This window comes from Anomaloglossus baeobatrachus, chromosome 8 (genome assembly GCF_048569485.1).
Source record: "Anomaloglossus baeobatrachus isolate aAnoBae1 chromosome 8, aAnoBae1.hap1, whole genome shotgun sequence".
Classification (NCBI taxonomy): domain Eukaryota; kingdom Metazoa; phylum Chordata; class Amphibia; order Anura; family Aromobatidae; genus Anomaloglossus; species Anomaloglossus baeobatrachus.
This window is the reverse complement of record NC_134360.1, coordinates 57,688,136-57,703,464: the sequence shown is the minus strand read 5'-3', so window position 1 is coordinate 57,703,464 and position 15,329 is coordinate 57,688,136. Positions and strand designations below refer to the sequence as shown.

The window sequence follows — 15,329 nt, the reverse complement described above, 5'->3', positions numbered from 1 at the left end:
ACTGCAGCCTGTCGCATCACATGTATAATATACTGCTACCACTACGCCTGTCGCATCACAGGTATAATCCACTGCTGCCGCCTGTAACATCTCAGGTACAATATATTGCTACCATTCCCGCCTGTCACATTACAAGTACAATCCACCGCCGCATGTCCCACAACAGGTACAATCCACCACCACTGCCTGTCCCATCACAGGTAGAATCCATCACAGCCGCCTATTACATCACTGGTATAATACACTGATACCACAACCACCTGTCACATTACAGGTACAATCTATCACAGCCGCCTATCACATCACTGGTATAATACACTGATACCACAACCACCTGTCACATTACAGGTACAATCCACCACCACCGCCTGTCCCATCACAGGTAGAATCCATCACAGCCGCCTATTACATCACTGGTATAATACACTGATACCACAACCACCTGTCACATTACAGGTACAATCCACCCCCACTGCCTGTCCCATCACAGGTAGAATCCATCACAGCCGCCTATTACATCACTGGTATAATACACTGATACCACAACCACCTGTCCCATCACAGGTACAATCCATCACAGCCGCCTATCACATCACTGGTATAATACACTGATACTACAACCACCTGTCACATTACAGGTACAATCCACCACCACCATTTGTCACATTACAGGTACAATATACTGTTACAACTGCTGCCTGTGATATCACAGGTACAATCCACCTCCGCCGCCTGTCACATCACTGGTATAATATACTGTTACAACTGCTGCCTGTCACATCACAGATTCTATATACAGCCACCACCGCCTGTCTCATCAGCAGTCAGTTGGGGAGTCAGTCATGCGCTTGCTCTTGCCCCCCGCTGTGTGCACCACTGCTACAGGTAGATTATAATCAGGCATGGCTTGAACATGACATGAACTATTCGCTGACACTGCATGTACTGAACCCTGCAGCCAACATTTCATATCATTCACAAGTGATCATTAAAGGACCGGTGTCCAGCACATCACTGTGGAAACCTGTAGCTTTCTGATAGACTATTATTGATCATAAATGTCTGCTTGCTGTCAGTGAACATCAACATCCAGATTGCTGTCAACTAAGACTTTCTAATTCTGCTTGCTCAGATGAAAGTTTACCATGTATAAGTGCAAGTAACCAGTAAAGCAGACAGGAGAGCGGTCTGACCTGCTACTCTGGATTATGTAGAAGATAAACTGTGGAAAAAGAAGCTCAATAGGGTCTTACCCCGGTAGCAATGGGGGAGAGAAAGATGTGGTACTACTCACCTATAGGGGTTGTGAAAGTCACAACTCCTATAAACAGCATGTATGTATATAACTCCAAGCCACGGCAGCGGTCCCTCGATTGGCAGATAACAGGGAGTAGTAGAATAAGGGTTTCCAAGCCGCGCCAATGACTAGCCGATCATGAAGATTGTAGATTAATGTTGCTTTTATTCAATACACAGGTCAACGCGTTTCGGAAGACACAGCTCCCTTCTTCAGGACAGACTGGCAAGAAACATCAAATCTGCTGTACAGGGAATCCTTACAGCACTATATACCCCACTGATGACGTCATGATCCACCCACTTTTAGAAAAAAATCGGCGGGAATCTATATATTAAAAAAATATACAATGACATAGTATGTTGTATTCACCAAGTTTCAAGGATAAATCACTTATAATCATTTTTCTCTATCCCAAGGAATAGAAGATAAAAGGTGAAATTAAAAAATGAAAAATAAAAATCGTGCAAATTGTGTGCGAAAAAAGCCTCTTTTTTATGTTTATGTCAAGAAAAAAAAATAATATATATATATATATATATATATATATAGTGAGTGTATGTGAGGTGTCCCAACCTTGCCTAGAACACCATAGAGTCCCATGACATTAGATCAAGGTTGTCGGGTAATTCTCCCATATGCGGCTGGTGCCACAGATGGGTTGTTATCGATTGTGTAAGAATTCGGGAGGATATATGGAAGTGAACATTGTGAAATGAATATAGAGAAAAGGAACGTTCGATCAAAGACTAAAGATCTGTCCCAGGAAGGATAAAAAAAAAGCACCAAGAAAAGGAAAAAAAGTGTGTTGTATCATATCCCAAAAATGACATTATTTGGCAAGATTTTCCCTAAGAGGAACCAGAACCACACAGTGGATGCGAATTACGCAAAGGTGCAATGTATATGTATATAAACCCGGAACGCTATCTCCTCAAAGTGAGTTAGACAAGAAAAAAAATCAAAATTTAATATACAGAACCCGGTTTAGGTATAATCGTAAGAAGTGTAGTCAAAAAGATTATTTCACTGAAAACATAGCCACCCACCACTAAATGTATGTGTGGGTGCAAATAAGTGAACACACTCTTAGGTATCGTAGAAGTTTATACCCGGTCAAGAGCGTGGGAAAAAAACAAACCGCGCATGCTCAGTATCAGATATGTAGCAAGTGTAGAGATAGAACACATTGAAGGGGTGAGGAAAGTTCAGAAGCATGGGAAAAAACCTAAGTGCGCATGTCTGCGAGCCGTATCTCAGAGGAAAGTATTAATTATACATATATAGTGATCACAACATAGATCACAATATATGTATAATCAATACTTTGTGGCACCAGCCGCATATGGGAGAATTACCCGACAACCTTGATCTAATGTCATGGGACTCTATGGTGTTCTAGGCAAGGTTGGGACACCTCACATACACTCACTCATATATATATATATATATATATATATAATATTATATATATATATATATATATATATATATATATATATATATTTTTTTATTTTTTTTTTCTTGACAAACATAAAAAAAGAGGCTTTTTTCGCACACAATTTGCACGATTTTTATTTTTCATTTTTTAATTTCACCTTTTATCTTCCATTCCTTGGGATAGAGAAAAATGATTATAAGTGATTTATCCTTGAAACTTGGTGAATACAACATACTACGTCATTGTATATTTTTTTAATGTATAGATTCCCGCCGATTTTTTCTAAAAGTGGGTGGATCATGACGTCATCAGTGGGGTATATAGTGCTGTAAGGATTCCCTGTACAGCAGATTTGATGTTTCTTGCCAGTCTGTCCTGAAGAAGGGAGCTGTGTCTTCCGAAACGCGTTGACCTGTGTATTGAATAAAAGCAACATTAATCTACAATCTTCATGATCGGCTAGTCATTGGCGCGGCTTGGAAACCCTTATTCTACTACTCCCTGCTCTGGATTATGTACACTGCTGCACTGTAACAAAGCTTCAGCTGTAACAGCAGTGATTATGAAAAGACTAGTGAAGTAACAGGACAAGATATGTTACGAATGCGGTAGATACAGGAGGAAGACGTGAAGAAAGCTGCATCTATAGCAATCACCCGTAGGTTACGCACGGCCTTAAAGACGAATTACAAAAATATGTGAAAGGGGAAAAAAAAAAAAAAACGTGCCCTGACCAACAGCTTCTCACAGCTGATGTTTTGTTACAGTGCATCAGTATAGCAGCTTAGTATCTTAGATACAGTGGGCTCCGCAGCAGATGATGGGGACAGTTGTCCGCTGATTGTATCTGGACAGTGGGATATAACTGGTGCTGCCCAGCATCCGTATCTCCTTCCAGGTTGTTACGAGGCCGGGGACGTCTTCCTGCTTTCTCGACGTGTGGTTTCTGGAGGACATTGCCCCCATTGTCTTCTCGTACAGATCAGCTCCAGTTCGGAGAATCCTTCAGGATGAGTCCAGTCACTTATATCTGAGCCCTTAACGGGTGAATGCATCCAAAACACGCCGTCACGATATGGCAAGACTCCAGCAAATCAACAACGAACTCTTTGTTACACAAATCAGTGAACTGTCTGCTGAGCTGTGTATCTGACCCTATCACGTGTGATACTGTCTGCTGAGCTGTGTATCTAATCCTATCACGTGATACTGTCTGCTGAGCTGTGTATCTAATCCTATCACGTGTGATACTGTCTGCTGAGCTGTGTATCTAATCCTATCATGTGCAATACTGTCTGCAGAGCAGAGTATCTAATCCTATCACGTTCAATACTGTCTGCTGAGCTGTGTATCTAATCCTATCACATGCGATACTGTCTGCTGAGCTGTGTATCTAATCCTATAACGTGCGATACTGTCTGCGAGTTGGGTACCTAATCCTATAATATGACCTGTTTGCTGAGCTGTGTATCTGATCCTATGGGAGCGCGCACACGAGCCGTGTGACTCACATGAGTCTCGCATGGCATCACTCAACACGGCTGTACACTCTTCTGGCAGGAGCGGGTCAGCTGCATGTATTTCTATAAGACCTACTCCAAAAATAAGCCCTAGCTAAAGTTAGGGCCGGCGTTGGGGGGAGTCAAACTTTGCAATTTATCAGGGCTCCACTCTAAGGGGCCCCAGCAGTTGTATTCCGAGGTTCAGATTGTTTAAGGACCTTCCATGAATTCAGTCATGTGACCACAGGTCTCTGAATTGCAGGAGTGTAAAAGAACTGAACAGGAGACAGTCTGGTATGCAGGACTGACATTAGGGGGAACGGAGAACAAACTGGGAAATTTCACAGGGCAACCAGAGTTTATATAATGATAACACTGCAAGAGGACCTGTGTGTTTTTTTACCTGTGTTTTTGCTGCAGAAATTTCTTGAGAAATTCTTGTAACCTTTCTGCAGACATTCCCCCGCAAAACCTATGGCAAAAAAAATTAGCTGTGCGCACACTGCATTTTTTCCTAAGAAAATTCTTTCAGTAGATTTTCTTAAGAAAAAGAATGAGCATGTCACTTCTTTTCTGCAGCTAACTGCGTTATTCACTCCATTGACTAATGTAATCATGAAATCACGCAGGGAATAACGCAGGTAGCAAGTGATGTGCGTTTCATTGCGTTTTCCTGCGTTATTCCCGCGTTATTTCACGTTTTTTGGGACATAATGTTCATCACTGCCCTGTATTTTGCAGGGAAGTGATGTCATTATGACAGGAAGAGGAAGATGAGCAAAGAGTAAACACACACACAGAGCACACTCAATCCCTGGACGCCGCACGGAAGCACTTCCGTGTGACCTCCGTCGGGTGCCCGTGCGGTCTGTGTCCCACTCCCTGCCAGCCCCGCAGCTGCTCGCACTGCAGTATCAGCAGCTTCTCACAATGCAGTGAGGGCAGCCGCGGGGATGACGAGCGCTGCTGTCAGGAGGTTAGATGAGATCATTACCTGCTGTGACGATCTCCTGCACTCCTGAAGTCAGCGCCGTCACTGCCTTCCATTGCCCGCCGCATTCTCAAGTCAAGTCTCGCGGGCGGCCCGAGACTGTCACTAGCAGTGGCGTCACAGGCTCCCACGATTCTTAGCTGAGAACACAGCGGGCATAGAAATCAGTGACAGCGCTGACGTCAGGAGTGCAGGAGATCATCACAGCAGGTAATCTCATCTAACCTCCTGACAGCAGCGCTCATCATCCCCTGCAGTGACTTGGGCTGACCTATTGATGTTAACTCAGGTCACTGCACTACTCTCCCAGCCAATGGGGAACATTCTGTTCTTCATTGACTGGGACAGTGACTATGGTATGGATCGTTGTGGGACCCCCTTATTGGATTATGCGGGACCCAGATTTGATTGTTCTTTTCAATAAAATGGTAAAAGACGGAATGTTTTGGGGAGTGTTTTTTCAAATAAAACTTTTTTGTTGTCTATTTTTTATTTCTTACTGACTGGGTTGGTGATGTCAGGTATCTGAAAGACGCGTGACATCACTAACCCCAGGGCTTGATGCCAGGTGACATTACACATCTGGTATCAACCCCATTTATTACCCCGTTTGCCACCACACCAGGGCAACAGGATGAGTTGGGGAAAAGTGCCAGGATTGGCACGTCTAATGGATGCGCCACTTCTGGGGCAGCTGTGGCCTGCTATTTTTAGGCTGGGGAGTGTCCAATAACGGTGGACCTCCCTAGTCTGAGAATACCAGACCACAGCTGTCTGCTTTACCTTGGCTGGTGATCTAATTTGGGGGGTGGGACCCCACGTTTTTTGTTTTAAATTATTTATTTAATGTAAAATAACAGCGTGGGGTGCCCTCCGTTTTGGATTACCAGCCAAGGTAAAGCTGCCAGCTGTGGTCTGAAGGCTGCAGCCGTCTGCTTTACCCTAGCTGGCTACAAAAGATATGGGGGACCCCACGTCATTTTTTTTTTTTTAATTTGTTTTAATTCATCTATCCATCTTTCTACAGTATCTGTCTATCCATCTATTTATCTATCAATTATCTATCATCTATATTATTTATTGCTGTTAAAACATTAAAAAACGCAAGGACCAACCTGCAAAAAAACCGCACCAAAATGAGGTAAAAACGCATGCGTTTTTCAGTGCGTTATTGGTGTTTTTTTTAACGCAGGTGTGCTAATCCTTCACTCAAGCAATTTCTTGAGAAAAATCCTTTTTCTAGTGCGCACATAGCCTAAAGCTGAAGAGGAGACAGGCTGGTATGTCCAGTGTGTGGATGGATAAGAGAGTTATGTTGATGTTCCAGAATGTGATCACATGATTTGAATAAATGTTGATTTTTTTTTGTTCAAGAATAAATATGGATTGTTGTTCATGGGGAAAAAAAAATTCCCTGAAAATAAGTCCTAGCCCATTCTTCGGAGCAAAAAATAATGTAAGACCATATCTTATTTTCGGGGAAACGTAATAGTATCATGTGTGACACAGTCTCATCATGTAGATACCGTCGGCTGAGCTGCTGCATCTACCTTTATCTCTCAGTCCCCCGGGGTACATGGAGTGCGCACGCCTCATCCTGGCTTATGACTCAATCTCTTATCTGGCGTCCCACACCTGTCACCTCGTTCCCATGGACGGAAAGGGAGGCGGTTGTGGGGGGGGGGGGGGTAATCGTGCCTTGGCGCAGCGCTCCACCTTTGCCCAAAGCTCTGTAGGATATGGATCAGATATAAATATGAAGGACTGGAGAAAACGGGTTTATTGCCGCGCTAAAAACCACGAGCATGTATAAGTCAAATTATTCTCTTTATTTAGATCATTCCTACGCGTTTCCGAGGCTCATCTGCCTCCTTCCTCAGGGAAAAAGAATCCTGGATTCTTTTTCCCTGAGGAAGGAGGCAGATGAGCCTCGGAAACGCATAGGAATGATCTAAATAAAGAGAATAATTTGACTTATACATGCTCGTGGTTTTTAGCGCGGCAATAAACCCGTTTTCTCCAGTCCTTCATATTTAAAATCTGCTCTATAACGGGGCCGCTGCAGAACCACCCAAGCGCTCATCCATGCTAACAAAGGGGTTGTGACTGGCACAACCCGGCCAGGTGAGTGCACTGTTTTTATCCTCTTTCACTCTGTAAACCGGGTAAAACCCTATTGCGCCTTTCTTGTCTCCCCCATTACAGCACAGATCAGATATACACATTCCAGTGCCCAATCTTTGTTTTATCAGCCTTGTTGCTCTTGGATGTGGTTCCGCACCAGCGCTCATCTCCACAACAACATGGCATGTATCACACTACAGGGCATCCACTCGCCTGAGATTACGTGAGGAGCGCCCGCTCAATCACTGAAGATTATCACCCCAACCCAAAAATTGCTGACTGCCTCCTCCCCGACGTTCAAAGAGATGTCCATTGGCCTAGATCCAGGGGGATGGGAACAATCTTGCTTAGATCCAGGGGGCAGAAAACCTGAACCAGTCCTGAGCTACAGGGTATGTTACAGTCCTTTCAGGGCAGACATCAGCTGCATGCGCTCTTTGCTGAGCTGCTCTTTTGCTACAATGTATCAGTCTGGAGGTTATAGTCAGCGTTTGATAACCTCATGTAGGGCCCTGGTGTTAGAGACGTCAGCAACCATCGAGGCAGATAAAGGGTTACAGTCCATGCTGACTGTGCCCGGGGCTCTGTGCTGCCTTATGACCATCTCATTGATTACACCCTACACATCCTGTACCTTGATCTACAGCTCCGTCCTGAAGCCACACGGACCAGCACAGCGCCTGGTAGCGGCAGCTGTGACCCCTTTAATGGTCATGTGATGAATAGGACGTTGCTTATTTCTTGGATTTGGCGATAATAATGTGACAGCTAGCGCTTTCGTGGGACAGATTGTCCGGCGGCCTCCCCTCCACCCTCCGGATTTCCTCTGGGGTCACCCATGACATCAACACCACCTCAGGAAAAGGATGTGAGGACACAGTGAGAGCCTGGGACATTGTGGCCCCTTCCCCTGCTATCTCTAGTGTTATCTGTCAGTGGCTTCGCACGTGACAACTAACAGCAAAAACATCTGCAACTGCGATATTAATCTGAATGAGGCCTGCGGTAAAGCAAAAGCCAGCTGCCGAAAAAAAGCCCACGGAAAGGAGCAAATATTCAGCCACAGCTTTGTCAGCAGAGTCCTCTGGTAATCAGTAGTGAGCGGGGGGATTCATAACAGAAGAGGATGGGGCAGAACTGGAGAACATGAGGCTCTGCGCAATGCAAAAATGCAAGCTACTGGCGGCTCTGGTCACAGGGACGCAATGAAGACTGACACGGATTCTTAGGGGATGGGCTCCCTCCTGTGGGCAGACAAGGAAATGCAAGAAGTGTCAGATGGTCGGTGAGATCCGAGTTCTGCTGATCTGTCAATGTGCAGATTGCAGGATTTCCTGAGTGGTGGTTGTGGCTGGGGTGGAATAAGGACATGAGGAAAACGATGTCCCCAGCTCAAGGGTCAGGGAAGCTGCCGGGAGTCACTAATCACATCTGTGCAGCATTAAAGGGGCAATACATGAATACTATAGGGCATTTAGCAGCACAGGGGCCTACGCGGCTCGCCTGCGGTGAAACAAATTTAGGTAAAGGGAACCTGTCAGGTGCAATATGCCCCCACAACCACAAGTAGTTCTGGGTGCATATTGCTAATCCCTGCCTAAAGGCCACTTTACACACAGTGACATCGCTAGCGATGTCGCTGGTGAAAGCACCCGCCCCCGTCGGTTGTGCGTCACGGGCAAAATCACTGCCTGTGGCGCACAACATCTTTAGGACCCGTCACACATACTTACCTGCCTAGCGACGTCGCTGTGGCCGGCAAACCGCCTCCTTTCTAAGGGGGAGGTTCGTTCGGCGTCACAGCGATGTCACTAAGTGGCCACCCAATAGCAGCGGAAGGGCGAACATGAGCGGCCGGAACATCCCGCCCACCTCCTTCCTTCCTCATTGCCGGCGGCCGCAGGTACGGTGTTGTTCCTCGTTCCTGCGGTGTCACACGTAGCGATGTGTGCTGCCGCAGGAACGTCGAACAACCTGCCTCCTGCATCAGCAATGATAATTGGGATTGGAACGACGTGTCAACGATATGGTGAGTAATTTTGATCGTTAACGGTCGTTCGTGCGTTTCATACGCAACAACGTCACTAACGAGGCCGGATGTGCGTCACAAATTCCATGACCCCAACGACATCGCTAACGATGTCGTTAGCGATGCCGTTGCGTGTAAAGCCCCCTTAAGGCTTTGTGCGCACTAGAAATGTGAAGTTTCTCAAGAAAAAAATTCTTGAGAAACTTCTGGGAGTGGAAGATTTCCGGACCTCCGGAAAAAATCCGCACCAAATCCGCATACGGATTTGCCGCGATTTTCCCGCAGGTTGTTCCCTGCGGATTTTGCAGGCTGTACTGCAGAAATCCGCAGGTACCTGCGGAAAAGAATTGACATGCTCATTTTCTCAAGAAATTTTCTCAAGAAAATCTTCAAGGAAATTTCTTGAGAAAAATCCGCAGCGTGCGCACAGCTATTTTTTTTCTCAAAGGATTTGCTGGGAAATGTCTGCACAAAGATTGCAGACATTTCTCAAGAAATTTCCGCAGCAAATCCGCGGGTAAAACGGCCTAGTGCGCACATAGCCTTAGGCGGACTTTGCACACTACGACATCGCAGGTGCGATGTCGGTGGGGTCAAATTGAAAATGACGTACTTCCGGCATCGCATGCGACATTGTAGTGTGTAAAGGCTTGATGATACGATTAACGAGCGCAAAAGCGTCGTAATCGTATCATCGGTGCAGCGTCGGTGTAATCCATAATTACGCTGACGCGACAGTCCGATGTTGTTCCTCGTTCCTGCGGCAGCACACATCGCTGTGTGTGAAGCCGCAGGAGCGAGGAACATCTCCTACCGGCGTCACTGCGGCTTCCGTAGGATATGCGGACGGAGGTGGGCGGGATGTTTACATCCCGCTCATCTCCGCCCCTCCGCTCCTATTGGCCGCCTGCCGTGTGACGTCGCAGTGACGCCATACAACCCGCCCCCTTAATAAGGAGGCGGGTCGCCGGCCAGAGCGACGGTCGCAGGACAGGTGAGTCCATGTGAAGCTGCCGTAGCGATAATGTTCGCTACGGCAGTTATCACAAGGATATCGCAGCTGCGACGGGGGCGGGGACTATCGCGCTCGGCATCGCAGCATCGGCCTGCGATGTCGCAGCGTGCAAAGTGCCCCTTAGTGTTCCTGTATCTAGTAGCATAGATAAAGATCTTTAGAAAAAGTATTTCTAAAGATCGTTTAGGATATGCTAATGAGGCCAGCGATTTGTCGCAAGGGTGTTACTTCCCATCTAGTTGGGCCCCTTAGCATGTCAATACGCCCCTGTGGGCGTGCTAAAATGCTTACGAACTTGCAGCGTCAGAGGCATGGTCGCACTCACCTCTCAGCTGCCATCGCTGGTTTTCGGCTCAGTGCACATGATCAGAAGTCCCGGACTTCCAGTCATGCGTACTATGAAGCTGGGTGTACATCTCCCAGCTTCAAACTGGTATAGTTCGCATGGCCGGAAGTCCAGAGACGTTCTGATCTTACACACTGAGCCAAAAACCAGCTGTACGCCGCGCTGCTGTACAAAGAATCACTCCAAGTAAAAACAATGTGGGTGGTTTATTCTACGCGTTTCAGAGAGATATCCCCTCTTCTTCCTCAGGAAAATCCACCAGTTATTGGTGAATTTTCCTGAGGAAGAAGAGGGGATATCTCTTCGAAACGCGTAGAATAAACCACCCACATGTTTTATTACTTGGAGTGATTCTTTGTACAGCAGCGCGGCGTAAACCACAATTATCCTGTTTTTCTTTTGCTTCTGCCTTTGGCACGTGGGATCGGCTGCAGCTGTTCTATGTTTCTGTATTGGTTGTGAGACACACAACCATTCCAGGCGAGTGGTTTTCCTTTTAAGTCACCATATTATATATCGCTAAGACCCTATTGCGCTCCTTATATCCACAACTTGTTCCTGTCTAAAAACCAGCTGTGGCAGGTCAGGTGAGAGCACCCATCCTCTGATGCTGTGCATTCATTAGCAGGTTAGTACACCCACAGGGGCGTACTAACATGCTAAGGGGGCTGACTAGCCAAGGGAACTAACGCCTTTGCGACTAGTATCTGGCCTCATTAGCATATGATAAAAGAGCTTTACAAAAATACTTTTCCTAAAGATATCTTTATCTATGCTACTATATACAGGGACGGTTAGGCAGGGATTAGCATTATGTACCCAGAACTGCTCATGGTTTTGGGTGCATATTGCACCTGATAGGTTCACTTTAATTAGATGAGTGCAGTGCCAACCACAGACAGACTGGCGCAAGCGGAGCCCATAGACTCAGCCAAGATGGCCAACCCTAGTCTACAGAACCCAAAACGTACAGAAAATACAGTGCATCCTGAGGACAATAAGGGGGGGGGGGGGGATGTGTCCCATTACCAGGGATACAACAGACCCCTCCATCATGAAGAACCAATAGGAACAAAGAATCACGTCTGATCATCGATGGCATATTTTGATGGTGGTAGTGGGAACATTAGATCCTGCATTGTTGGCAGAACGTGAGTTCATTTTCTCATCAGAAAGATCTATAAAATTCAGGACTGATACAACCCCCATCATGAGCCGGAAAGCTTGTGGTGTCCGTCACAGAGTTAACGGAAACGTCAGGACTTCTCCATCCCCTCATTATAGCCCCCAGAACTTTCCATCAATATGAAGCATAAGACCCGCCTGCTGCCTCATCCACCGGTGATGTTCTGCTGGACTGTTCATGATGGTGCACGGTCTCCTCTGCTCCTGTCTCCACGTGCAGTGCCAGAAGATGTGTACCAGGATCTGGAATAACAATGACACCAGGAGTCCGACTAACAAACATAGGGTTTATTGGGGAGACTTTCCCAGCGCCCCGAATATCTCCCGCTGCCATGTAGAATAATCACAGTCTGATTGGGGGCCACGGGAGGCGAGAGGCGCTTCACAGCTCAGGAATATAGAACATAAACTAAAACATACATGTAATAAATAAACAGAGGCGGCGAGCCCACCCGAATCATACATACATGTGATTGTACCAGGGAATGTCCGGCAGCAGCAGTGCATCACATAGAAGAGACGAGCGTCCCCCGAATAGTGCAGAGCAGCCCCTTATCAGGGGACACACAGGTCACACTTATCACTGACAACTCTACATGTGCTGGAGAACAATAAGACCATTGAGATTGAAGCCGGACCACTGAGGCCAGAAGACTGAGAACCAGAACTTATCCTCTAGATGGTGCCAGGTTGGCATTTATGCTACGTGTCTGGAGCCTGGTGCATTGGGCAGCTGTGGGCGGAAACATTGTCAGTACTGAGCCGCGTCCCCACAGAAGAGGTTGAAGACTGAGCCTCCATGAAGGACAGTGCAGACACCAGTGATTATTAAAGCCAAAGAGAGAAAAGTCCAGCAGCCCACAGAACAGAGCAGCCGCAGAACATTACACCCCAGTAGTGTCGGCCCTGGCAGAGTTTGGGTTAATTGTCTCTATTCACAGCCCAGTCTGTCTCTCTGCACATACCACTCAGAAGTCTGCACCTCCCCATCAATCTCCTCCGCTCCCTGTCCCAGGAGCACAGCATAGGGTGCAAAGGTTGGTACAGGAGGGCGCAGCTTGGCAGGCAAGGGTGGTGGCGTCAGACCTCACATAGTACGACAGGGAAATCCACATGGATACATGGATGATCTAACTTGATGGTGCCCTGTGTAAAAGCAAAAGGAAAAATGTTACTGCTTCCTACCTGATAGAAGGGAACAAGAAGATGTATTACGCCTGTGCTACAGCTAGGAATGGCTGATAACAGGGAGTAATACACTGTACTCACTTGTCCTACAGTGACCTCTCCCCAGTAATGGCTGATAACAGGGAGTAATAGATTACACCCACCTGTCCCACAGCCACCTCTTCCCACTAATGTTTGATAACTGGGAGAAATAGATTGTAGTCTCCTGTCCTACATTTACCTGTCCCCAGTAATGGCTGATAACAGAAAAACATATTGTAGTCTCCTGTCCTACAGTTGCCTCTCCCCAGTGATGGCCGCGTCCCCATAGAAAAGGTTGAAGACTGAGCCTCCAAGAAGGACATTGCAACCAGTGATTATTAAAGCCAAAAAGAGAAAAGTCCAGCAGCCCACAGAACAGAGCAGCCGCAGAACATTACACCCCAGTAGTGTCGGCCCTGGCAGATAGAGAGTAATAGACTGCATTCATGTGCACTTTCAAGTGGGGATGTGACTGAATGGATTGAAGTTTTCTATGGAGTTACCTGAGGCCGCAGGTTCTTTTGGATTCGTTTCAGCTTTGCCCGTTTCCGTCCGTTCTTGGTCACAATTGTTTCTTCATAAAATTCATGCGCCAGGTCACCGTCCTCATCAAAGTACATGGAACTGTGGACAAAAAAAATATTTTAATCAGATCCGGACAACAGAATGAATGCCTGCAGCAATAGGTGGCAGGACCATGGGGGAATGGGGTAGGATGACAGCAGACATCAGTGCCAGAGAGATAATGACAAGTGCCAGCGCTAGTGAGGGAAGGGACAATCGTGACGAGCAGATGGGCTTGGGGGAGAGCAGCAGCGCTTAGGGGAGGGTTGATGACGGAGACGGGTGCTTGCGCTGGGGGAAGGGATGATGGCAACAGGCAGCAGCGAAGGGGGTAGGGGATGACGGCGCTAGGACTGCGACAAAGCTAGGGGGTAGGACAGCAATGGGCGGCCATGGCATTAGTGTGTAGGACGGGTGGCAGTGGCGCTAGGACTGCGACAAAGCTAGGGGGTAGGACAGCGACAGGCGGCCATGGCATTAGGGGGTAGGATGGCGATGGCGCTCGGGGTGTGAAGGCGACGCTAGGGGGTAGGACGGTGATAGGAGGTGATGGTGTTAGGGGGTAGGACGGAGACAACGCTAGGGGGTAGGACGGCAACAGGCGGTGATGGCGCTAGGGGGTAGGAGACAGTGGGCGATGGCGCTAGGGAGTAAGACGGCGAGGAGCGGCAGCGCTGGGGGGGGTAGGTCGGCAACGGGCAGCTGCGGTGGGGAGGACAAAAAGGGGCCACAGTTCGGGGGGGGGGCAAATGACAGCGACGTGCACCAACGCTAGGGAGTAGGATGGCAGTAGCTCTGGGTGGGGTTGGCGTTAGGAAGCAGAATGGCGGCAGCGCTAGGGCCAAGATGACAGCGTCGAGCGGCAGCTCCTGAGGGGGATGACAGCGACAGCAGGTGCCAGCGCTGGGGGGGGGAGGGGGGAGTATGATGGTGACAGGCGGTAGCGCAGGGGGTGGATGACGGCGACAGATTGCAGCTCCTGGAGGGGGGAATAACGGCGACGGGAGACAGCTTTGGGGGGGTTGTCTGTGGGTGACAATAGACCTCATCCCTCTTGTGGGCAGCTAGACTCTGCATAGCACATGTTAGGGGGCTCATACTCAGTATTGGGGTCACCTCCCTCCCGCAGGCCCCTAGCTCACCCGCGCCGGGTGAAGATGAATGGGGTGGCTTTGCGGATCCGGGCCACGCTCTGCTCGTTGCTGTTCCCGGGGCTCTCGGTTCCCTGTGATGAGAAAGGCCACAGACCGCGGGCTCTGGATCCGCTGCCGCCCATGACGGCTCCTACAAGCCGAGTCGTACAGCGCGGTGTACACCGGGCACCCCGAGGACTGACCCCCGGTGCCCGCTGCCTCCTGTCACTCCGCTATCTCACTGCGTCACTTCCGGGACTAGACCGGAGCGTGCTGTCATGAAGACCAATCAGAAGCATGAACAGGGGCGTGACCTATATTGAAAACGAGGCTTGGATAAACACGTGACTGGAGGTGATGAAGTGACCAGGCAGGGAGGCCTCTGGCTGTGTAGTCGTGGCAGCACTATGGTGCAGGCCCATCCCTGTCTTCATCACTTCTTTAGAGTTAAAGCAGTGTGTGTCAGTGTCTTCGTTCTCCATTACACAAAAAG

The 15,329-nt window shown here is 48.0% G+C and overlaps 1 protein-coding gene across 1 annotated transcript; it reads right to left on the bottom strand.

Moving 5' to 3' along the window:
* Positions 1-12,203: 12,203 nt before the first annotated feature.
* TUSC2 (tumor suppressor 2, mitochondrial calcium regulator) lies at positions 12,204-15,111 on the bottom strand. The gene is made up of 3 exons (XM_075320804.1): positions 14,846-15,111; positions 13,643-13,763; positions 12,204-13,076 (listed from the first exon to the last, which is right to left on the bottom strand). The coding sequence occupies exons 1-3, from the start codon at positions 14,977-14,979 to the stop codon at positions 13,011-13,013; spliced, it is 321 nt and encodes a 106-aa protein (XP_075176919.1). The 5' UTR covers positions 14,980-15,111; the 3' UTR covers positions 12,204-13,010.
* Between the last annotated feature and the right edge of the window lie 218 nt (positions 15,112-15,329).

Excerpts from the sequence above, each read along its gene's own strand:
- TUSC2 (XM_075320804.1), bottom strand. The coding sequence starts at position 14,979 with ATGGGCGGCAGCGGATCCAGAGCCCGCGGTCTGTGGCCTTTCTCATCA. Across the intron at positions 13,764-14,845 it reads TTCATCTTCACCCGGCGCGG|TTCCATGTACTTTGATGAGG; the intron begins GTGAGCTAGGGG and ends TTTTGTCCACAG. Across the intron at positions 13,077-13,642 it reads AAAAGAACCTGCGGCCTCAG|GGCACCATCAAGTTAGATCA; the intron begins GTAACTCCATAG and ends GCTTTTACACAG.